The 24,069-nt window shown below is 37.4% G+C and overlaps 1 protein-coding gene across 7 annotated transcripts in view; it reads left to right on the top strand.

The window, feature by feature from the left end:
- The window catches only part of KLHL2 (kelch like family member 2), a 128,105-nt gene that overhangs the window by 91,044 nt on the left and 12,992 nt on the right, over positions 1-24,069 (top strand). For all 7 annotated transcript variants that reach the window (XR_014264167.1, XR_014264168.1, XM_082463643.1 and 4 more), the window contains 4 exons: positions 10,367-10,476; positions 14,812-14,928; positions 16,130-16,279; positions 21,250-21,367. Coding sequence is in view for 5 of the 7 variants with exons in the window: in XM_082463643.1 (XP_082319769.1) it covers positions 10,367-10,476; positions 14,812-14,928; positions 16,130-16,279; positions 21,250-21,367 (495 nt within the window). In the remaining 2 variants the exon portion in view is untranslated. The remainder of the gene's footprint in view (positions 1-10,366; positions 10,477-14,811; positions 14,929-16,129; positions 16,280-21,249; positions 21,368-24,069) is intronic.

The following is a 24,069-nucleotide window of genomic DNA, read 5'->3' as shown; positions in this document are numbered from 1 at the left end:
CATGCTGTATGTTAGATCCCCAGAACTTATTCATCTTCTTACTGGCAGATAATCCCCTTTGACCTAACCCCTCCAAGCCTTGGTAACCGCCACAGTCTACTCTGTTTCTATGACTTTGGCTGTTTTAGATTTCACATATAAGTGATATTATATAATATTTGTCTTTATCTGACTTACTTCACTTAGCCTAAGGCCCTCAAGGTCCATCCATGTTGTTACAAATGGCCCAATTTTCTTCTTTTTCCATTGAGTGTGTATGTGTGTGTATCATATCTTATTTCATTCATTTGTTAATGGACACTTAGGTCGTTTCCATATGTTGGCTATTATGAATAATGCTGCAGTGAACATGATAATACAGGTATCTCTTCAAGATAGTGATTTCATTTCCTTCAAATATATACCAGCAGTGGGATTTCTGGATCATATGGTAGTTTTATTTTTAATTTTTTTGAGGAACCTCCATACTGTTTTCCATAGTGGCTGCACCAGTTTACATTTCCACCAACAGTGCAGGAGGGTTCCTTTTCTCCACATCCTCACCAATACTTGTCTCTTGTCTTTTTGATGAGCCATTCTAATAGTTGTCAGGTGATATCTCATTGTGGTTTTGATTTGCATTTTCTAATGATAAGTGATGTTGAGCATCTTTTCATATGCTTTTTTGGCCATTTGAATGTCTTTGGAAAAATGTCTATGCAGATTCTCTGCCCATTTGTTAATCGGATTGTTTGTTTTTTTGCTATTTATTAGGTGTAGGAGTTATTTTTATATTCTTGATAGTAACACCTAATCATATATATGATCTGTAAATATTTTTCTCTAGTTCCCATAGGTTGCTTTTGCACTCTGTTGATTGTGTCCTTTGATGCACAAAGTTTTTAAGTTTGATGTAGTCCCATTTATCTGTTTTTGTTTTGGTTGCCTGTGCTTTTGGTGTCATATCTAAGAAAAAATTGCCAAATCAAACATCATGAAGTTTTTCCCCCTGTGTTTTCTTTTAGAGTTTTATAGTTGGGGTTTTAGGTTTAGGTCTTTAATCCGTTTTGAATTAATTTTTGTGTATGGTATAAGATCAGAGCCCGCCCTCATTCTTTTGCAGGTGGATATCCAGTTTTCCCAACACTGTTTTTTGAAGAGACTGTTCTTTCCTCTTTCAGTGGTCTTGGCATCCTTATCAAAGATCATTTGACTATATACACAATGGTATTGAAAGGTGTATATTGAAGAAGTCTCCCTTTCACCCTTGTCCGTCATTCCCCCTCACCCCCCGTCCCCCAACAAATGTAGTTACTAGTATTTTGGGTTTTTTTTTGTTTTGTGGGGGTGAGGGAGGCTAGGTAATCTATTCACATGGTTCATATAACAATAAAATGTACCAAGCTATCCACTGAAAAAATTTGTTTCCACATCTGTCCTACTTCCCTCTTCCTTAGGTATGCCCTCCTCTATAGGGAAGTGTTTTTATTAGTTCCTTTTATAGTTTTCCAGTGTGCATGAATCTATAGTGTTATCCTTCCCCTTTCTTTACACAAAAGGTAGCTAATATGCTGTGTACTCCTTCGGTAGTACCTTTTTTCCCCTCAAACTGGCAACATTTCCTGAAACTCTCTTCATAGCATGAACTTTCTTATTCTTTTTTATAGATGCAGAATATTTTATAGATGCAGAATATTGTGTAATTGTACCATTTTTAATTAATGCCAACCAATTAACTCTTTTAAGGTTATTAAAAACAATGCTGCAGTGAATAACTTGGAATGTGTTATTTCATAACTGGTCAAGTATATTTGCAGGGTGAGATTTCAATATTGATGTCTGTAGAGCTTGTACTAATTTATACTCCTACCGGCAGTATGAAATAGTACACAGTTTCATAGTAGGGCTATGTTTTGGGTTTTTTTGTTTGTTTTTAATTTTGATTTTCATGGTTTTGTAGCTTGAGGCCAGGGAAGAAATGTTCATATATCATTTTTATTAGCAGTAGTGGTTATATTAGAGCATTTAACAACAGGAACTAAGCAGCAGAGAGACAAATAATGATTTGTATAAAGAACACATAAAATGACAGGTAACACTAACCTTCTTGCCTTTCTTTCTACAGAGTTCCTGTGAACAAATTTCTATCTAAACATGTTTTCAGTAGCTTTTGGTGCCTAGAAATTTGAATATGCATATAGGAATCGTAAAATTGAGAACTGCCACTGTCAGTCATTACAGGTTTATGTTATTTTAATGTTTTAGAAACACATGCAAGATTTTACCGATTCATTAAAGGTATTGTTAGGAGCCCATGCTATTTTTTTTAAATATGTATTGGGGAAATGGCTTGCCGTATTGTAAGTGTCTTGCATTAGTTGACTAAAATTTGTGATCTCATCACACCCAAAGCTCTTCCTTCTGAGATGGCCTAGCGATTCCCTTTATAAATGTGGTTTGAATTTTATATGTTCCCATAACAACTTTGTAAAGCTCCTTTTGCCCTTACAAGTTAGACAACAGTGTTTTTTTCCTCCAACAGATACAGAATTATACTTTTTCCCATTCAAATGACAAGACTTGCTTTATTTTAGTTCAAGAGAATTGGTTATAGATACTGTAAAACAAACCACTTCCCATTCTCCTTACCCCAAAGCATTCTGAGGCATAAAACTGAATGGCGGTGGTAGCTAACGGACCCGTTTCAGTATGCACATGTCTATGCACGTGCACAGATGTGCAGTGGTTCCTCTTGATAGTGAATCCTGTCCATGTGGTAATACTACTCTGTATTTCTCACGGTTGTTCCATTTCTAGCCCACAATCAAACAGCAGGATGATTTGATGGCAACAGTGGAACTGTCATCTTCAGCATAAGGTTTGAGAATGACCATTGTGAAGGTAGCAGATTAAACTACACTCTAATGTCACTTAGAGAAGAGTTTATTAGTATATTATTTAGATGTGCTATATGTGTTCTCTTGGTCATTCATTAAAACTGTCTCATTAACTGAGTAATAATTAATTCCTCCTCTCTTCTCAGTTTCCAGTAGTACTTGCCAGAAGCTTAAATCACCAAAGTGTTTTTCACTAAAATATTTTTTTTCTTATAGCACAAGGGTTACAAAGAAGAAAAGAGAAATGTTATATGCTGTTGAAAATAATGTAATAGGTTTGGATGCTACTTTTTTTTGTAGATATTAAAAACATTTTTTTTTAATTGAATGAAAGATTCTTTAAATTCTGTAGTGCTTTGCAATTTCCAAAACTTTTCCTGCCATAACAAAATACCACAGACTGGGTGACTTAAACAACAGAAATTTACCTCCTCATAGTTCTGGAGACTGGGAGTCCAAGATCAAGCTGCCAGTAAGGTTGGTTTCTGGTGAGACCTCTCTTCCCAGCTTATAGATGACCACCTTCTCACTGTGTCCACACATGGCATTTTCTCTGTGCATGCACACCACTGGTGTCTTTTTATAAGGACACCAGTCCTATTGGATTAGGGCTCTCTTATGACCTCATTTAAATTTAATTACCTCCTTGAAAGATCTATCTCCAAATACAACCACATTAAGGGTTCAGTCTTCAAAATGTAAATTTTGGGGGAACACAATTCAGTCCACAGTAGTAATCCATAATGTCCAACAATGAGCAAAGAGGTATCCTAGGAGAGATATCCTAGGAGTAGTACTTTGATAGAGACTTAGAACAGGCAACTGAAACATTTGTTGTCTAAAACTGGGGGAGGTAAAGGCATGAAGGGCTGGCTTACACATCTTCACAAGCGTGTGCTTTCACTCAGCATGGGGTAAGGACACCCCATGTGGGTGTGACCAAGGGAGGGTCTTCAACAGATAGATTCCTTCACTTTTCAGAAGAATCTGGGGAAGAGGAGGTGGGAGAAGATGCTGGTATGACTATACAGTTTCCCCCACAACACCTCAACTTCCTTTTATTCCTACCTGATTCAGTGGTTCCAGGACCAGGGCTGCAGTTGCAGGGGCCAGAAGCAGGGGTGATTCCTAAGCAAGAAACCTTAACTGTACTTTTAAACTTTTACATCAGGATTCCTAAAGGCCTAATGTGATAGATTGTGCGTTCACCCCATCTGGCAAACTTGGGGTTGACAGTGAATACAGCTGTATTACCTAGTGGTTGAGATAGACCACTAGTTCAGTACCTATGGAATGACACCCTATGTAAATGGGAGTGGGCTGAAGGGGAAGCATTTGCTAGATGGTATTGCTGCTGGCAATCTGGACCAGCACAGTAGCCAAACCTATTGTCCCTTCCTGTCCCTTCCAAAGGTGGAAAAGTTAAAATTCAATGAGAAATGGAGAGAAGCTCCCAAGACTGAACCAGGAAGAAATAGAAGATATGAACAGACCAAGTAATGAAATTGAATAAGTAATTTAAAAACTCCCAAAAAACAGAAGTCCAGAACCAGATGGCTTTACAGGTGAATTCTATGAAACATTTAGAGAAGAGTTAATACCTATCCTTCTCAAACTATTCCAAAAATTGCAGAGGAAGGAACACTTCCAAAGTCGTCCTGTGAGGGCACCATCACCCTGAAACCAAAACCAGACAAAGATATCACAAAAAAAGAAAATTACAGACCAATATCACTGATGAACACAGATACAAAAATCCTCAACAAAATACTAGCCAGTCGAATCCAACAATACATTAAAGGATCATACACCATGATCAAAAGGGATTTGTCTCAGGGATGCAAGGATTTTTCAGTATCCACAAATCAGTCAGTGTGATATACCACATTAACAAATTGAAGAATAAAAACCATATGATCATCTCAGTAGATGCCAAAAAAGATTTTGATAAAATTCGGTATCCATTTATGGTAAAAACTCTCCAGAAAGTGGACATAGAGTGAACGAACATACCTCAACATAATAAAGGCCAAGTATGACAAACCCACAGCTAACATCATACTCAACGGTGAAAAGCTGAAAGCATTCCCTTTGAGATCAGGAACAAGACAAGGATGTCCTTCTCACCACTTTTATTCAACATAGTTTTGGAAGTCTTAGCCACAGCAATCAGAGAAGAAAAAGAAATAAAAGGAATCCAAACTGAAAAGGAAGTAAAACTGTCACTGTTTGTATTTTTTTTTTTTTGGCTGCATTGGGTCTTCGTTGCTGCACTCAGGCTTTCTCTAGTTACGGCAAGTGGGGGCTACTCTTGGTTGTGGTGCACGGGCGTCTCATTGCGGTGGCTTCTCTTGTTGCAGAGCACGGGCTCTAGGCACATGGGCTTCAGTAGTTGTGGCACACAGGCTCAGTAGTTGTGACTCGCGGGTTCTAGAGCACAGGCTCAGTAGTTGTGGTGCACAGGATTAGTTGCTCCACAGCATGTGGGATCTTCCCAGACCAGGGATCGAACCCATGTCTCCTGCATTGGCAGGCGGATTCTTAACCACTGTGCCACCAGGGAAGTCCCAAAACTGTCACTGTCTACAGATGACATGATACTGTACATAGAAAGTCCTAAAGGCTACCTGAGAACTACTAGAGCTCAGTAATGAATTTGGTAAGTTATCAGGATACAAAATTAATATACAGAAATCTGTTGCATTTCTGTACACTAACAGCAAAGTATCAGAAAGAGAGATTAAGGAAATAATCCTATTTACCATCACATCAAAAAGAATGGATGCTACTTTTAATGTTTTTAGTTTGATACTGAGTGAATTGGTTAAAGTTTTAAGGTTGTTAGGATCATGCAGAGCAAGCATGGACTGATAAGAAACAATAGGATCTGGAGACCAAGGCTTCAGAACATATAAAATAGCAGACAGTTGGCAGTGTCAAGCGTAAGCTGTTCTGGAAACAGTGAGGGTTGGGCCAGGGATAGTGGCCCTAGGATAACCGTGAGTTCTGCTGGTGTGTGGGATGAAGTCAGGCCATATAAATTATGTGAATTGTTGTAGGTAGGAAGGTAGGTGGAATCTTCAGGTTTAGTGGGAAAGATCAGTAAATGCCCAAGTTAGGTGACATTAAATTAAGAATATTATTCACAGGACAAACCTGGGTAACCAAAGACATTTAAAATATCACTCGTGCCCCAGAGTGCCTTACAGTGACTGAGCCAGTCATCTGGTGTGTCTGGGTGCCTGGGGTGTATTAACCAGCAAGAGTCCTGCCAAATTGCCTGTCAGTTAATACAGCAGAACATTTGAAGATTCATACTGTTCATATAAATAGAGAAAAGGCAGGCCTTACAGTAAACTACTCCTGATGTTGCCAGATACTGCCCTCCATATTTAGTGATGCTCCACATAATTGCCAAAACCTTTCTAAAGAAAGCTTAATGTGAAGGGGTAAACATTAGATACCAATACCGAAAGATTTTACTGAGGAGGAGAGGTTGTTCAGGTAGAAAGTAGAACGTATGTGAGGGTTGGAACTATTTAAAAATATGTATATGACTTTCTACAATGAAAGTTCCCTTGAACATTTCATCTTTCTCCACTTTTCATTTAGACTAGTTTTTTTGTAATTGGTGAGGGTCCTCAGGTTCATTTGTTTGAATAACAGCTGTGTTATGGTTTTCGCAATACCATCATCCCTGTGTATCCTTGGGGGACTGGTTCCAGGAGACCCGCTGATACCAACATCTGTCTATACTCAGGTCCCCTGTATAAAATGATGTAGGATGAATACAGTTGAGTTTCACAGCCCTGGATATGGGAAGGTTGACGGTACAGTTGTAGTAGTTGACTACTTTTCCTGCCCTCTTAAACTCCTTTAGTCACTAGTAAAGAGTACACAATGAATTTAGAGCCCAAACTTGACTTTGGATAAAGTTGACTAATGCCCTTACTTCTAAATTTAAGTAATTGATTATTTTTAAAAAGTCACCAGATTTGTTTTTTAGTAAGTCCATTTTTCTGATTAATGAGGTGGAGTCTAGGGTAACTTATACAGTCATGATATAGAAAAGTTATTCTCTCTGTTGTGTTTGTTACCACTAGAGATTTTTTTCCCCCATAAAAAGTATAGGGAAGCCAGTAATCTCTTTCTTTGATTCAGATTTTAAAATTGTAAAAGAAGCTTGGTGCAAAATCATTACAGACCTATATTTGGAAGTGAAAATATTTTATGACTAGGAAAAAGAGTTTATATTCACTTGTCTTTTGTTCAGTAGCTATTGTGTATTTATCTTTGAATTTCCAATTTGCTGTCATAAACATTTTTAAGTTTATATGCTACTTGCCAAATTTTCACTAAAATGAATTTCTCAATATTTGGGAACTTTAAATACAAAGAATCTCTGTATGCTTTTCTTATGTTCATTCTTTAAAAAGCAAATCCAACCACTGAAAAAAGTTTTTCCTTATTTCTTTATGTATAAAAACTTCTGAAATAATTTTTTTGTGTAAACTTCTTGTGAGGTCAGGAACTATTAGGATCATATTTCAGATATAGAAAGGACCTTTGTAATTAATCATGATGGTTTATTAAAATCTATAATCCTATTAAAAATTCACACTAGGTTTTGAAGTACTATTATGAAGTAATATTATGTTATAAGGACTAGATATCTCTTAAAAATGTAAGTTTAATCTTTCGTTTGTATTTTTTCAAATACTAATTTTAGTTTTTTCATTGACTTTTGATTAATTACAAATTCAGTTACAAATTAATCATTTATGTTGTTCTTTATCAGTGCATTCTTTTTTAACTAATAATATTTGTTAGAGCAGTTGTAGTTTTATAGACAAATTGAGTGGGCGGTGCAGAGAGTTCTTCCTGTGTCCTCCCTCTTCCTACAGTTTCTGCTATTATTGACATATTGCATTAGTGTGGTACATTTGTTACAGATTATGAGCCAATATTGATACATTATTATTAGCTGAAGACCATAGTATATATGGTTCACTACTTGTGTTGTATATTCTGTGGGTTTTGACAATGTATAATGACATGTATCCACCGTTTTCCTCAAACTCAGAGGTTGCTTCCTCAGCCGTATCCAGTCTACTAATCAGCCCATCAAAGACATTCTTCATTTTTCTTACTGTGTTTTTGATCTCTAGCATTTCTTTTTACTTTTTTCTTAGACTTTTCCATCTCTCTGTTTACATTGCCCATCTGTTCCTGCATGCTGTCTACTTTATCCATTAGAGCTCTCAGCATATTTATCATAGTTTTAAATTCCCAGTTTGATAAATCCAGCATCCCTGCCATGTCTGGTTTGGATGCTTGCTCTGTCTCTTCAAGTTGTGTTTTTTGCCTTTTGGAATGCCTTGTAATTTTTTTCTTGGTAGCCAGACATGATGTACCCAGTGAAAGGAACTGCTATAAACAGGCCTTTAGAGATGTGGCAGTGAGATGTGGGGAGGGAAGCCTTCTGTATTCCTATGATTAGGTCTCAGTTTGTTAGTGAGCCTATGGCTCTGGACTGTGAACTTGACAAATGTTTCTCGGGTTTCTTTTTCCCTCCCTAGGTGGGACAGGATGGCTGGAGTGGGCTGGAGTTGGGTGTTTCCCTTCCTTGGGTCAGTTAGGCTCTGGTTATTAACTAGTTTCTCCTGAGGGCAGGCCTTATTAGGAACAGACTGCTTTGGGTATTTCAAATTGTTTCATTTCTCCTACCCCTACCAGAAGCCAGAGGGGATTCTTCTCTCATATTTACTGTGGAAACCTGGTTGAGCTCCTGGAGGAAATCTCACAATATTGTGGGGATCCCCCTATGACTGGGTCCCCCTGGAGTTTTTAACTCTCAAGAGTTGTCCACGCTGAGATTTTCCTACCCTCGCACTGATTCCCATGCGGTTTCCACTTGTGAGTCTCTGTTTCAATCAGCTGCAGCTCCCTGTGTTCTCCTGTTGATCTCTCCAATCTTGGGGGCATTGCTTTGCTCTGTGTTCTCTGCAAGGGAAGCCAACTAACCCTTTTTTTTTTTTTTTTTAATTTTTATTTATTTATTTATTTATTTATGGCTGTGTTGGGTCTTCGTTGCTGTGCGCGGGCTTTCTCTAGTTGTGGCGAGCAGGGGCCACTCTTCATCGCAGTGCGCGGGCCTCACTGTCGCGGCCTCTCTTGTTGCGGAGCTCCAGACACGCAGGCTCAGTAGTTGTGGCTCACGGGCTTAGTTGCTCCGCGGCATGTGGGATCTTCCCAGACCAGGGCCCGAACCCGTGTCCCCTGCATTGGCAGGCGTATTCTTAACCACTGCACCACCAGGGAAGCCCCAACTAACCCTTTTTATGGTATGTTGAAACATATATTTGAAACGAATCTTTTATTTTACCTTAGAAAAAAAAGGCTTTGAAAAAAATTACTATTAGAATATGGTTAATTGTAAAGACCTAGAAAATACCTAGAATTCCTAGCAGATTTTTACTTTAGAATATAGGGATCACAATACAATAAGAGCTAAATTATTGAGTCTTTACCCTTTACCACACACAGTTCTAGATGCTTACAAGCCATTAATTTATTTAATCCTCACAGCAATCTTGTTATGTAAGGTATTTTTATTATCCCCATTTTACAGATGAGGAAACCAAGAGTTAGAGAAATTACAAAACTTGCCCAAGGTTTTACAGACTAGCACGTGGCAGAGCTGGGATTTGACCACCATATTTCCTTGTGAGCTCACGCTTTAAAATAAGAGCTAGGTTTGGAGGAAAGGATACTTTGTAAATGATTAGTTGATTTTTTTTTAAGTTTTTAAGTCATTGATTATACTAATAGTACCCCCTCCCCCCCTTTGGAGGAGTGGGTATATTTGTGAAATCAAAGAAAGTGTTTCTTTTTCAGTTTTAAGAATTACTAATTTCACTGGCTTCTGGAAAGGAATTGAGGGTATAAAATAGTGTAACTTGATCCCCAAGTAAATTGCTTACATAGAATTCAGACTGACCAGCATTTAAGGTTTCCTAGTTTAGTCTTTAGTTTTCAATTGAAGCAGCTTCCCCTCCTTACCCCGTTATGTCCTAAAGCCCTCTAATGTTTTACATAATACATTTAAGTGTGTGAATAATAACACCATGTACTTTATCTGATTTATGTAATCAAAAGGTTTTACAAATTTCAACACTGATAGTCTTATTACCAGAAAAGGAATAGATAGATGTTTAACTCTAAAACGCCCCCTTATAAAACAGAAGTGATTCAGCCTAGCGTACAGTAAGGCTACTTTCCTGCCTGTGCTTCCACTTTGTCACTCAAGTACAGACCACTTCCCCAGGAGAGTTTGTTTGGGTTTGTCTTGTTAGTTCTTGCCTTAAGGAAGTACACTTGGTTTTCTTCTTCATGGGTTAGATTAGGAAAAACCTCTTCTTTTTTAAGCAGTTTGAAACTATGGTAATAGAATGGGGCGTTAATGGGTTTTCTTTGTAACCTCCAAACAGAGCAACATTTTGCAGATGTCGTACTTAGTGAAGAATTTCTCAACCTTGGCATTGAACAAGTGTGCAGCTTAATCTCTAGTGACAAACTTACCATTTCTTCAGAAGAGAAGGTAAGTGTATTTTTCTTTTTCCAGTGTACAGTGATATAGTATTTTTCCTTTCTTTCGCTTTGTTTTTTAACTTTGTGATCCTGTATGTGTAGTGACAGCCAGTGATCTTTGATCTGGAAGTCGAGAAACTCCACTAGTTGACTTGTTGGTTGTGTAAATAACTGTGTTCTCATTCCTTAGGAGCTTCCCCAAATGGTTAGACACCAGAGTTTTGTGCTTGACCCCACAGCAAGAGCTTGCATACATTGAACTATCTGAAACAGAGGGCCTTTGGGGAACTGGGTTTCTTCTCACAGCTAGATACCTGGAAAAACTGTGATCTAAACATAATATTCTCAGACTTCCCTGGTGGCACAGTGGTTAAGAATCCGCCTGCCAATGCAGGGGACATGGGTTCAAGCCCTGGTCCGGGAAGATCCCACATGCCATGGAGCAACAAGCCCGTGCGCCACAACTACTGAGCCTGCGCTCAAGAGCCCATGAGCCAAAACTACTGAGCCCGTGTGCCACAACTACTGAAGCCTGCATGCCTAGAGCCCGTGCTCCTCAACAAGAGAAGCCACCGCAATGAGAAGCCCACACACCGCAACGAAGAGTAGCCCCCGCTCAACACTACTAGAGAAAGGCCGCGTGCAACAACGAAGACCCAACGCAGCCAAAAATAAATAAATTAATTAATAAAAAGAAGCCATTTTAAAAATAAATAAATAAATAAACATAATATTCTCAAACCAAAGTAATTTCACCATCATATGAGTTGGACAGAGTCACCCAGGTGACAAAGTTTAGCTAGTTCCAGACTGACCTCTTCCTTCAGATGTGCCCCTGCAGCTTACACCCCACCCTCCCCATGTGTCCTTCTCCCCTTCCAAAGCCCTGTGCAGCTGCTTTGTCTGGTTGTAGCCTGTCTCTCCGAAGTTGGGGTTGCCTTTTTCAGCCACCTGCACCTTTTGTATCGGTGGAGGGAGAAGCTTCTCAGTGGGTTTTATTCTTTGGGTAGGTTTTGTAGCTTGTGGGAATCGGGGCAAAAGCTTATGAACCTGCAGTGTTTGGAGGAAGTGAAACTTGAGTTTTTCCTTTGTGTGATTCGTTGTATAAACTTTGTTGTTCTTTTCCTCAAGGATATTCATACTGCTTGGGGGCAAAAAGACACATTTCTTATAATATTTACCAAATAAAAAAATATGTGAAAGTGGTTGTGAAATGTATAATCTTAACACCCCAGAAATATAGAGGAGAGGAAGACACTACTATTCATGTTTAATAGATGTGTGTTGAGTGCCTACTGTGTACCAGACACTGCCATGGAGTCCTCCATACAAGAAGACTGACAAAATAAAATCCTTTACTCATGACTACAGGGACAACCAGTGGGGTAATAAATGATCACAGAATGCTGTAGAGGGTCCAGAAGGAGCCTTTAATCATTCCTTGGATACAGATTGGAGTTCAGTGTGGCTCAGATATATGATCCAAGTTTTTAAAAGTGCGTATGAGTTTGCCAGGGAAACAAGGATGGGTGGGAAGGAAAAGGGCAGCCCAGGTAGAGGGAACAGAATATGTAAGTGTAAAGAGCTGTGAAAGAATGATTGCATTCTTTTAGTTCAGTACAATTAGAGTTTACAGTATGTTTGGCACAGTAGTAGGAGATAAGGTGGGAAGATGACATAAAATACCTTCTCAGCCATGTTAAAGAAAATTGACTTGGACTTCCCTGGTGGCGCAGTGGATAGGAATCTGCCTGCCAGTGCAGGGGACACGGATTCAAGCCCTGGTCCGGGAAGATCCCACATGCAGCAGAGCAGCTAAGCCTGTGCACCACGACTACTAAGCCTGCTTTCTAGACCCTGCATGACACAATTACTGAGCCCGTGTGCCGCAACTACTGAAGCCCGCGCACCTAGAGCCCATGCTCCACAACAAGAGAAGCCACAACAAGAAGCCTGTGCACCGCAATGAAGAGTAGCCCCTGCTCGCCACAGCTAGAGAAAGCCCACGCACAGCAACGAAGACCCAACACAGCCAAAAATAAATAAAATTTTTTTTAAAAAATTGACTTTATCCTGGTAATGAAGAGCCTCCGAGGGGTTCTAATCAGTAGAAGAGTGCCATGATAATGCCTTCACTGTAGAAATGTCACGGAGGCTGTTCTGGTTTTCTACTGCTGCATAACAACCACCCCAAAATGTAGGGACATAAAACAACCATGTCGTTATGCTCACAGCCTGTGGGCAGAATTCATGCAGGGCACATAGGGACAGCTTGCCTCTGCTCTGCAGTGCCTGGGGCTTCAGCTGGGTTGGCTTGACAGGTGGCATTATTCTACTGGAGCCATATACCCAAGGCTTCAGTCCCTCTGCACATGGCATCTTATGTTTCTGGAACACCCAGGATGGTTCCTTCACTCACTTATCTGGCTACTGGGCCAGGTATTGGTTGGTATCTCACCCTCCCCACCCCCCCTTCCTCTCTATGACTGGCTTGGGTCTCATAGCATCTCATCTCCAGTAATCAGACTTTTTACATGACACCTGGCTTCCCCCTAATGAACATTTCAAGAGACCAGAGGCAGCTTATGACCCAGCTTCAGAAACGCCACAGCACTGCCTCCACAACCTTCTGTTGGTTACACAGGGCCAGCTTAGATTCCTGTGGGAGGTTACTACATAAGGTGTGGATACCAGAGAAGTGGTTTATTAGGGACCATTTTTGGAGACTATCTCCAAAGTGGTGGTGTGCAGAATGGACCAAAAGTGGGGTGAGGGTCAGATAGGAGGATGTTGAAGTTACCAGTGAGCAATAGGATCTGGTATAGGGTGGTAGAAAGAGGGGTGGAGAAGAGAAGACAGAGCTGAGAAATAGTTAGCAGATAGAATTGACAGGACCCTCTTTATCTTCTAGCATCTGGCACATAGAGGTACTTGGTGACTGAATGAATTAAAGAGGCTCATTAATTATAATGTAGATTATTTTTAGCTTCTTGCTCTATACCTGCATTAAAATAACCTATTTATTGCTTCCCAGTTATTCATTTACATATCATCAAACATTTTCTACAACCCTTTAAAGATTACTGGGTTGTATATCCATCAGTCTGGAAGGAAATTATGTAGTCAAATACTGTCTTCATAATAGCTTATTAGCTTTCTCATAGGTATATGTTGTAATGCCATTATTTTGATTATTTTTAATATAAAATATTATATTTTAATACAGTCTACTGTTGTGACAAAAGAGAGTTAATCTATTCTGCAGATCCTTGATTTAGAAGTATATGGTCCAACATTTGTTTGTAAACCCAAAGGAAAAGCCAAAAAATGAGTTGTTGCTAAGAGTACATGATTTTCATTCCAGATATCACTTTGCTTTATTATTTTGGGTACTTTATTCAAAAGGGACTTTAGATTTAAATCTAGGTAAGTAGAACCAAATTCAGTTTGGAAAGGTTGTCAACAATGAATTAGATCATATATCATCAAATTATCACCGCTACCACTCAAGTTCAAGAAGATTAGATAATGTACTTCATGAAATACGTAGTAAATACCCAGCAAAAAGTACTCACTAAATATGTAAAGGTACTAAAGTATTTATTAAAGTACCTACCAAATTAAAAGTAGACCTACCATATGATCCAGCAGTCCCACTTCTGAGTATTTATCCAAAGGAAATAGAAACAAAATCTTGAAGAGATATCTGTATTGCTGTGTTGGCTGCAGCATTTTTCACAATAACCAAGATGTGGAAACAACCTGAATGAATGGATAGAGAGGTGCTATATACACACAATGGAATATTACTCAGCCATAAAAAGAAGGAAATCCTGCCTTTTGTGACAACATGGATGGACCTTGAGGGCATTATGCTAAGTGAAATAAGTCAGAGAAAGACAAATACTGTATCATCTCACTTATATGCAGACTCAAAAGTCAAACACATAAAAAGAGAGTTGAGTGGTGGTTACCAGGGGCTGGGAGTAGGGGAATCGGGGAGATGTTGGTCAAAGGGTACAAACTTCTAGTTATAAGATGAAAAAGTTCTAGAGACCTAATGTGACTAACAATTAACAATACTGTGTTATCTAAAAGTTCCTGAGAGTACCTCTTAAATTAAGTACATACTAAGTACCAAATGAAAAAAATAAAAAGCAAAGAAAGAAATGGAGTGGATGTACTTTTCAAGTGCATCATAAGTCAGGATTTGAAAAACTTGAGCCATGGATTAAACTTGGATGTCTTAGCAAGAGTTGTGTATAAAATGTAATATTGTATAAAATTCAGATGCCTTGGTACATAACTCATTACTTATTTTTCTTTCCCCTGTATTTTCGTCAAGGTATTTGAAGCAGTAATAGCTTGGGTGAATCATGACAAGGATGTAAGGCAAGAATTTATGGCTCGGCTGATGGAACATGTACGATTACCTTTGCTTCCTCGGGAATATTTAGTTCAGGTAAAAGCATTTGCAAAACACATGAGTACACCTACTCCATGTCACTGGGCTGACAGCATGTAGATTCCTGTTACACAGTGGTAACTAGGCAGAGAGCAGTAAACACACCTGCTGTCCTTGGCAGCTGCTAGCTCTTGGGGCAGTTCCCAGTCTTACAGGTTTGCTTCTTCCCTATTTCTGATTTGAGTAAGCAAGTACTAGAGCTTATGGAGGCAGTATTTGTGGTGACTTAAGTACATGTAAATAAATGCATTTGTGGCTCTGTGTCACTGCTCTGCATCTCCTTTGCTTTCCTTTTGATAGCCTGCTCTGACTGCTCTGTAGAAATGGAATTTTGGCGTTCGACCCAAATACTGTTTAATTTTCCTTCACAGTTTCAGTGGCTTGCATTTGGTTTCTGTCTTTACTTCTAAACTGAGGAAAACCAGGTTATTTGAAATAAATAGCAATAAATGGATCTTTAGTGGTCTCTGAACAATTTTAAATTTATTGTTTTATTATTAACATTCTACTAGGAACATTTCAACATTTTAATTTATAATTGAAACCATCTAATGAAACATTTCTTTATTAGGAGATTAGATCTGATCATTTTAGAATTTCTTGAAGCCTCATTATTTGTGGTAATCTGTGTAATCATTGGTACTCTGCCTTTAAGAAAATGAACAGAAAAAATCTGTCCTGCACTTGACGTCAGGGATAGGAAGGACAAGTTTTATTTGTGGTGTAGGCACATTGTTATAAAGTATTTTGAATTCCTTTTCTGGATATTTTATTTGTGTTTTAAAAAGACATCTTTAATTTATAAATATTTCCTCCCCCACCTGAAGGACTCATTATCTAAATTTTCTTATTTAAATTTTCTTATTTTTCTTACTATTTGGCTTAATGTTTAAAGATAACAAATAGGTGAACATAATATTATCCAAAGATTATTCTGTAGCTGACATTGAAGTATATAATTTTCATTGCAATTCTTCTTTATTACTTATAAATATTTTGCTCTGCAGACCAGATACTTGAACATTTGGGGGCATCATTTACTTTTCTTTTAGCGATATTTATAAACTTTCCTCTGTGACTTTTAGACTGAACCAGGGAGGATAGTTATTGCTTTTTTCCTCTACTTTACTTGTTTCTTTGTCAGTCTTATCATGAAGTAGCTATCCCCTCATGGGGTGGGTCTGATTTCTTCTTCCAGAGGGTTGAGGAAGAAGCACTGGTGAAGAACAGCAGTGCTTGCAAAGATTACCTCATTGAAGCTATGAAGTATCATCTGCTACCAACAGAGCAGCGTATATTAATGAAGAGTGTCCGGACCCGACTGAGGACACCCATGAACCTTCCCAAAGTAGGATCTGCTGTTCATACTTGTTACTACCTCATCTGAAAGGCCCATAGTGAGGCTGTTAATATTTTACTCATCTGATTTTCCATGTGCCCAGGAATTCATTGAAGTGTATATAATTCAACTTCTCTATTGATTTTGTCTGTGGAGGGTGGGGATTGTTTGACTCACTTAATCTTTATAAACCACATGATGTCACTCTTCTGGAACAGAGGCAACTGGTATTTGTCCCTTCTGAGTTTTTTTTAGCTCTTTACAAAGGTTTCTTTGTAAGCTACATGTTTGGATAATAACTGAAAACCGACTAGTTTCACAGAATTGCTAAGAACTTAGGATTCTAGCTTGTTCTTTTTGTTCCTTCCTATTGTCTGTTGTGTACTATTTGATGGTTCACTCACACATCATACATAGTCATTTCAGTGTAGATTTTCCATATGTTTTCCCAGATCTCCAGTGTTCATGTAATTCCTCTGTGAAAGTTCATATTCTACCTTTATCTTTTTAGTTGAAGCCATTCATGTCTTACTGATTTAATTTTCCTTACGAATAACCCCTCATTTCTGTCTCTCTGTTTGCAATTCCTTCTGCTCTGTTTGCATCTTTACAGTACTAGGAGACCAGCACTTTAAGCACCATTTTGTGTATGGTCTAATCAGAATGACCCATAATATAATGCTTTTATTTATGTATTGATTTTTAGCTCTCATGTGTGTTTGGGGCAATGATGAATTAAGAAATAAGACTTAATCTGTTATCCACTGTTTTCTTATATCACCTTTAGTTATTACTTTATCTTTCCATTAAATTAAATCTTTTAAATTCTTTCACTTTAATGCTTTTATTTAGTGTTTTTTCAATTTTATTTTTTTTTGGAGTCTACATTTTAATTGCTTCAAATCCATATTAGTAGTGTTTTTCTGTTTTGCCCAGTGTTAACAAGAGTTCTCAATTTAGAACCAACTGTATTTTGCCAGTGTGCTACTCCCTCCTTTTTTCTAGATCATTAGTAAATATTTTAATTTAAAATGGACTTCAGTGCTCTCCCTGGTGATACCTCATTAGAAATACCCACTTACCAACATAGTCCGTTTGTAGGAAGTTTCAGTCTATATGATTATGTTTATTATGTAAGCCAAAAAGTGAATAATTTGGCATATAACATCTATTGAGATTCAGGATCATATAGATTCAAATTTGGCATGATTTTTTTTTTAACATTCCTCTGCGTGTTACTCATCGTTTCATAGGCTCCTGGAAGTTCAAATGCTTTTCTCAAAATATTCTAAATTTTTACTGAGAATTATTATCACTTAAAAAGTATTTACAAGGCACTCACTTCCTACCCTATTTTGAAATTTGGTATTTGCCGTTTTTAAATTTTCTGATCTCTCCTCAGTTCTCCAAGATTTTTCAAAAATAATTGTAAGTGGCTCAGTAAGTACATTAGCTAGTTCCCTTAACACCCTAGTATGCATGCCATCTGGGTCTGCCGATTTTATAAGTGTTTACATTTTCCAAATACCCTTTTACCTCCTTTTATAAGTAGCCATCTCTATAAGTCTTCATTACTTCATATTTGTCCATATTATTTGGTGTCAGTTATTGTTCTTACAAAAAAATAGATTTATAAAAGTTGTTCATAGCCTTAGCCCATTTGAATTATTATTTCTTTTATGCTGGTCTTTTTAACTTCCTTCTAAATAGCTTGTTTTATCTTTAATACTTTTTAAACATTTCATATTTGTAAAAGATCTCTTCTTAACTTGCATATTCCCTCTGCTGGCATCTTTAGCTTTGCTATCTTTAGCTATGCCTTAACCTTTAGAGTGAAAACTAATTCTCTTCTAATTTCTGTAATAAGCATGTCACTTTTGAAAGCATTCTAAAGAGTCTTTGGTAAAATCCTATCAAGTATTTTCGCTTATGTAGAGTTGTGATCATCTGTTCAGTTGACACTCTCTGGGCTTCTCTGGTTGTGGCTTTGGAGTGACCCTCCTAACTGTATTAAACTTTCGGTTTCTCAGTTCTTTAGCTCTGATTTTGTGGTGGGTATGCTGATCCACGAAGGTTCTCTTCTGTTCTCTCAGGGTGGCTGGGGAGGAGGGTTGCAGACCTGACAGGTAGCAGGGAGCTACTCAGCTCCTGATTTTGCATTTGCATAGTCTCTCCTCAAAGTTTATTTATCTGCACATGTTTTTGCAGAAGTACTTGTGTTGGACACTTTTTTCAATAGCACTGTTTGTCATTTTAGAGTGGTTGTACTCAAGATTAATTCTAAATACGTAGGTAAGAATGAGGCAAAGATTAATTTCTCTTGCTGACATATCATAATCGTGGTAAGACCTATGAGACAAAATGTGGTTGCAATGCTGGAATAATAGATAATGTTTCTACCATGACAGTGACTAATTAGGCTCTGATTCTGTGGATGCGTACTAATTTGCATGAAAGATCTTTTTATATCTCAGGTATTAGTTTTGTATCGTCAGTAAACCGTCTTGGGATTGTGTAAGGCACTCTTGGATTTGGACAGTATAATGAAAAACTGTATATGTTTTGCTACTGTGCTTTGTTGTTAGCTTCTTTTTATCTTTGGAATCTGTATTTTTACAAATGCTATCTTATTATTTCTGTATATATATTTTTATTTTTTTTACCCGGGATATCTATTAAGATTTCCAGTTGGAAAATTATGAAACTTGGTATTTCAGGAGGCAATTTTAAACTAATATTTAATAGGTGAAGAAAATGAAAGAACAAAGTTTAATTGATCTACATTTCAGGATGGTCACTTGAATTCGTGTAACTCCCGACCTCTTGCCTTCCTTAAATACATCACATTTAACTTTTCCATACAAATGTCTTCCCAGTTTTCTATTCCTTTGCATTAGCATAAACTAGTATGATGTTTCTCAGATCAGGCGTCACAAATAATTGGGGTGTCAGAGTCATGACACCTCTTTCGATGCTAGTAGCACAGTGGTTTTTATCACCGTCTCTTGATCTCATACAAATATCCCTGCTCTCCTGCTCTTGTCTTCCCATTATACATTCTTCCTTTCCCCATTATCTCTGATTCCTGGAGTTCCAAATCCTCACTCCATTTTACTTCTCTTGGGTGAGTAAAGGACAGATATTACTACCTTTCTCTATATTCGGTAGCACATATTCCCTTCCATCCTCATTTTGATCTACAAGAAGTGAACTACTGTGTGGAAATCACAAGATTCATAGTTGAGAATCATGAAATCTAATAAACTGTATTGTTTCTCAAGGATTATTTGAAAAGTATTCCCTTCAGAGATTTTTTTAAACTGATCTTCATCAGAGATGTTAACCAAACCTCTTTCAAATGTTATCTAACTGCCAAGCAGAGTTTAAAAGTTAAGCACAGGTAGGTCTTCTGTAGACCTCTAGATACAGGATTGATCTTACTGTCTGTTGCACCTCTGCGATTTCATAACCTTGCCCCTCCCTTTTTTCCCTTTGGGATTAGGAGGGAAGGGTATTGCAGATTTTCTTTGTTAATTCTTCCTTTTATTTATTTGTATTCAACACTAGAAGAATGGCAGGTCTGAAAAAAATTATATAACTGTGCTACATTCAGTCTTCTTTTTAAGACCTTTAAAATTCTTTATACTTTCCAGTAAATAAATTACTAAAATAGGCTTCTTTTTGGAAACAAGATTTATTCTGATTTCTGTGTACCTATCTTTCTATACTTCCAAGTACAGGTAGGTCGTTGCTCAGTCAAGGTTGCAAACCTTCCCTTTTTGTATGCATGAGTCATTCCATCTTCTGTTTGTTTTGATTTTTTGTTTCTTTTGAACATCCGTTTTTCCTGTCATCTCACTTTTCCCTTGACAGGTCCTTGCCATTCTTTACAGTGTTCTACACGTGACATCATTAACTTTTACGTTCTTCTGAATTGACAGCTGTGTTTTCAGTGTTTCCGAAGAGTGCCCAGTGTGCCCACTTATACTCATTAAAAGACAAACACATTGATTGCTAAATCCCATCTATCTCTCAAGGTTCCACTCCCTCCAGGAAGCTTTCACTAAATTATGGCTATGTTTCATTTTCTGATCAGGAATAGCAATTAATGTCTATAACCAATCATAGCTTTCTGGTCACATATAATTGTATATAGTTCTTGAAGTACTTTAGAGTCTTGTCTCCTTAGTGATATCTAATAGCTCTTGGGGGTAGAGACCCTGTCTTACATTTCTTATGTAGAACATCTTAGCACAGTTCTGATCAAATATGGAAGATAGGCACTTAATAAATACTTGTTGGATTGAATTGAATTGAAGAAGTTTATCGACCTCACTTATTCTCAGTGCTGGACTGTTGTTCATTCATTCGTTATGATTTCTAGTATCTCCATTATCTGTCCTCTTGGTTGTTTTATTTGTGGGGCATCCAGGGAGGTCTCTTTACTTGACATCTGGGAATCTGTGCTCTCTTGTGAACAATTCAATTAGTCCTCCTTTTTCAATAGGTTTTTTTTTTCCTTCTTCCATCTTTCTTTAATACCTTATTGTCCTTTTCATCTCACCTACCCCCTAACATAAATATCACTTCTGTCTGCTTTCCTAGATTGTGGAGATCTAATCCCTGGTCCTTACAAAGCTGGGATCTAGTTTATAGCAAGCCCTATGACACTGCAGCCTTGCCAGTGCTGACTGCCTGCTGTTTTTGGCTTAAATACTGCTTTTGCTTGAAGGATCAGAAACTTAGTTTCTGATATCCTTATTTTTGACTAAATGTGCTAGAAAATAGAACTGTAGTTCTAACATACATGTGTCCCCTTTGTTGATGTTTATTAAATGTTGATGAGGTGGTTGTTTTCCCCCAGCTCCCCCTACCATCTTCATCCTAATATTCTCCACGTCATTGTCTTTGTAAGACATTTTAAATCCCTGAATATGCAGTAGTTGTTGGTTCAAGTGCCTCTACTTCTGCCCTTGCAGTTAATGGTGGTGGTTGGGGGCCAAGCACCAAAGGCTATCCGCAGTGTGGAATGCTATGACTTCAAAGAAGAACGATGGCACCAAGTAGCAGAATTGCCTTCCAGGAGATGTAGGGCAGGTAAGCATCATGCATTGCGGTCATTTCCCTATTGCTGGGTCATTGGGAGCTTCTCTCTCAGGTCTTATTTTATTAACTAGAAGAATCTTTATTGGAAAAGCTTTGATTAAAATTGCCATGTGATTACAGAGTGATTGAGGAGCACCGTGCAACTCATAAGACATCGATGGGGATAGCTGCTCTGTCTTCAATTTACATATTTTCCTGATTCTCTAGTATAAAGTGGAGTAGCTAGCAATTTGCTGGATATTTTCCCAGTTACCTTTGCTGAAGTGTTGAGAATTCTTTAGGTTGGGACCCTTAGTTCTAAGAGATTCCTGACTTAGCTAATAAGCCACAGTTTCCTTTTTCCAAGCATCTGTTTTACAAACATTTGTTGAAATAGACTTTATTTATCCAAAACTGTGATCAGAAGAGGCAGTTGCAAATTCTAAGGATTCTTCCTGTGACTCAAACCTGGATCCATAAATCATAGCTCTCATAGCAAATGAGTTCTAAGTGTAACAGAACATTTCTATCATGGTAGTCCTTTAACAATATATCCTAGCAACTGTTACATAACAGCATAGAGTTAACTCATTCCTTTCGAGCTGTCTAGTATGTTGGACAGGGATCTGGATGTAGTATAATTTTTACTAGCTTTTAATTGAACATTAAAATTGTTTTTAATCTTATGTTATAAATAGTACTGCAATGAATTCCTTATACATACATTATTATGTATGTATCCTAATATATTTTAGTGGGATAAAACTCTAGAACTAGAATTAATGATTAAAAGAGTATACAAGGAAGATACACCAATTATTACTTCCACTAACAGTAAAATATGAAGGTACAAATTTCCCTACATACCCTAGAACACCTTATAATTAAATTGAGTTTTGCAATCTGGTAGGTGAAAAATGCTATCTCATTATCTACTTTGCACTTTTATTATGAGGAAAGTTAAACATCTTTCTGAATGGTCAGTTCATGATTCTTGCCATTTTTTTATTATACTATTTTATTGATTTGATACTTTAAGGGAAGTAGTCTTTTTGTCATTTGTGGTGTGAATGTTTATTTGTATTAATCTTTTATCTTCTGACTTTACTTGCATTATTTTTATGTTATTTTTGCCATTTAACAACCTTACTTTTTATGAATTCCTGTACATCAGAATTTTGTCCTTGGACTTAAAGATTTGTTTCTCGTGTATAAAAGCCTTACTCAGAAATTATTTGTGTGTGTGTAATTCCCTAATATTAATATCTTATAAAACTGTGATGCAGTTATCAAAACTAAGAAATTAACATTGGCATATTACTATTACTTAGTATGGTATTCTCTAGGTCCACCCATGTTGCTGCAAATGGCAGTATTTCATTCTTTGTTATGGCTGAGTAATATTCCATTGTATATGTAACACATCTTCTTAAACCAATCATCTGTTGATGGGCAGTTGGGTTGTTTCCATGTCTTGGCTATTGTATTGGGTTGGCCAAAAAGTTCGTTCAGGTTTTTCTATAAGGTTACAGAAAAACCCGAACTTTTTGGCCAACCCAATAAATAGTGCTACTCTGAACATTAAGGTGCATGTATCTAAACTACAGACTTACTGTATCTTATCATTCTTTCTATTAATGTTCTTATTCTAGTTCAGGATCCCACATTGAATGCATGCATGCATTTATTTATAATTGAAGTATAGTTGATTTACAATATTGTGTTAGTTTCAGATATGCAGCAAAGTGATTCACTTATATTTATTTTAGACTATTTTCCATTATACATTGTTACAAAATATTGAATATAGTTCTCTGTGCTATACAGTAAATCCTTGTTGCTTATCTATTTTATGTGTAGTAGTTTGTATCCGTTAATCCCATACTCCTAATTTATCCCTTTGGTAACCATAAATTTATTTCCTATGTCTGTGAGTCTCTTTTGTATGTAGATTTGTTTGTTTCATTTTTTTAGATTCCACATTTTAAGTGATGTCATGTAGTATTTGTCTGTCTGACTTTACTTAGTATAATATTCTCTAGGTCCACTCATGTTGCTGCAAATGGCAGTATTTCATTCTTTGTTATGGCTGAGTAATATTCCATTGTATATATAACACATCTTCTTAAACCAATCATCTGTTGACGGGCACTTGGGTTGTTTCCATGTCTAGACTATTGTATTGGGTTGACCAAAAAGTTCATTCAGGTTTTACCATAAGGTTACAGAAAAACCCAAATGAACTTTTTGGCCAACCCAATAAATAGTGCTACTCTGAACATTGAGGTGCATGTATCTTTACAAATGACAGTTTTCATCTTTTCCAGATATATGCCCAAGTGTGGGATTGCTGGATCATATCGTAGTTATATTTTCAGTTTTTTAAGGAAACTCCATACCATTTTCCATACTGGCTGCACCAATTTACGTTCCCACCAACAGTAGGGTTCCCTTTTCTTCACATCCTCTCCAGCATTTATTACTTGTAGACTTTTTGATGTTAGCCATTCTGACCACTGTGAGGTGAGACCTCATTGTGGTTTTGATTTGCATTTCTTTAATAATTAGAGATGTTGAGCATCTTTTTCATGTGCCTATTGGCCATCTATATATCTTCTTTGGAGAAATGTCTATTTAGGTTTCTGCCTATTTTCTGATTGGGTTGTGGGGGTTTTTTTTGAATAGTATGAGCTATTTGTATATCTGGGTTATTA

This window comes from Balaenoptera physalus, assembly GCF_965194825.1.
Source record: "Balaenoptera physalus genome assembly, chromosome: 5".
Taxonomy (NCBI): Eukaryota; Metazoa; Chordata; class Mammalia; order Artiodactyla; family Balaenopteridae; genus Balaenoptera; species Balaenoptera physalus.
This window is presented reverse-complemented; position numbering and strand designations above follow the sequence as displayed.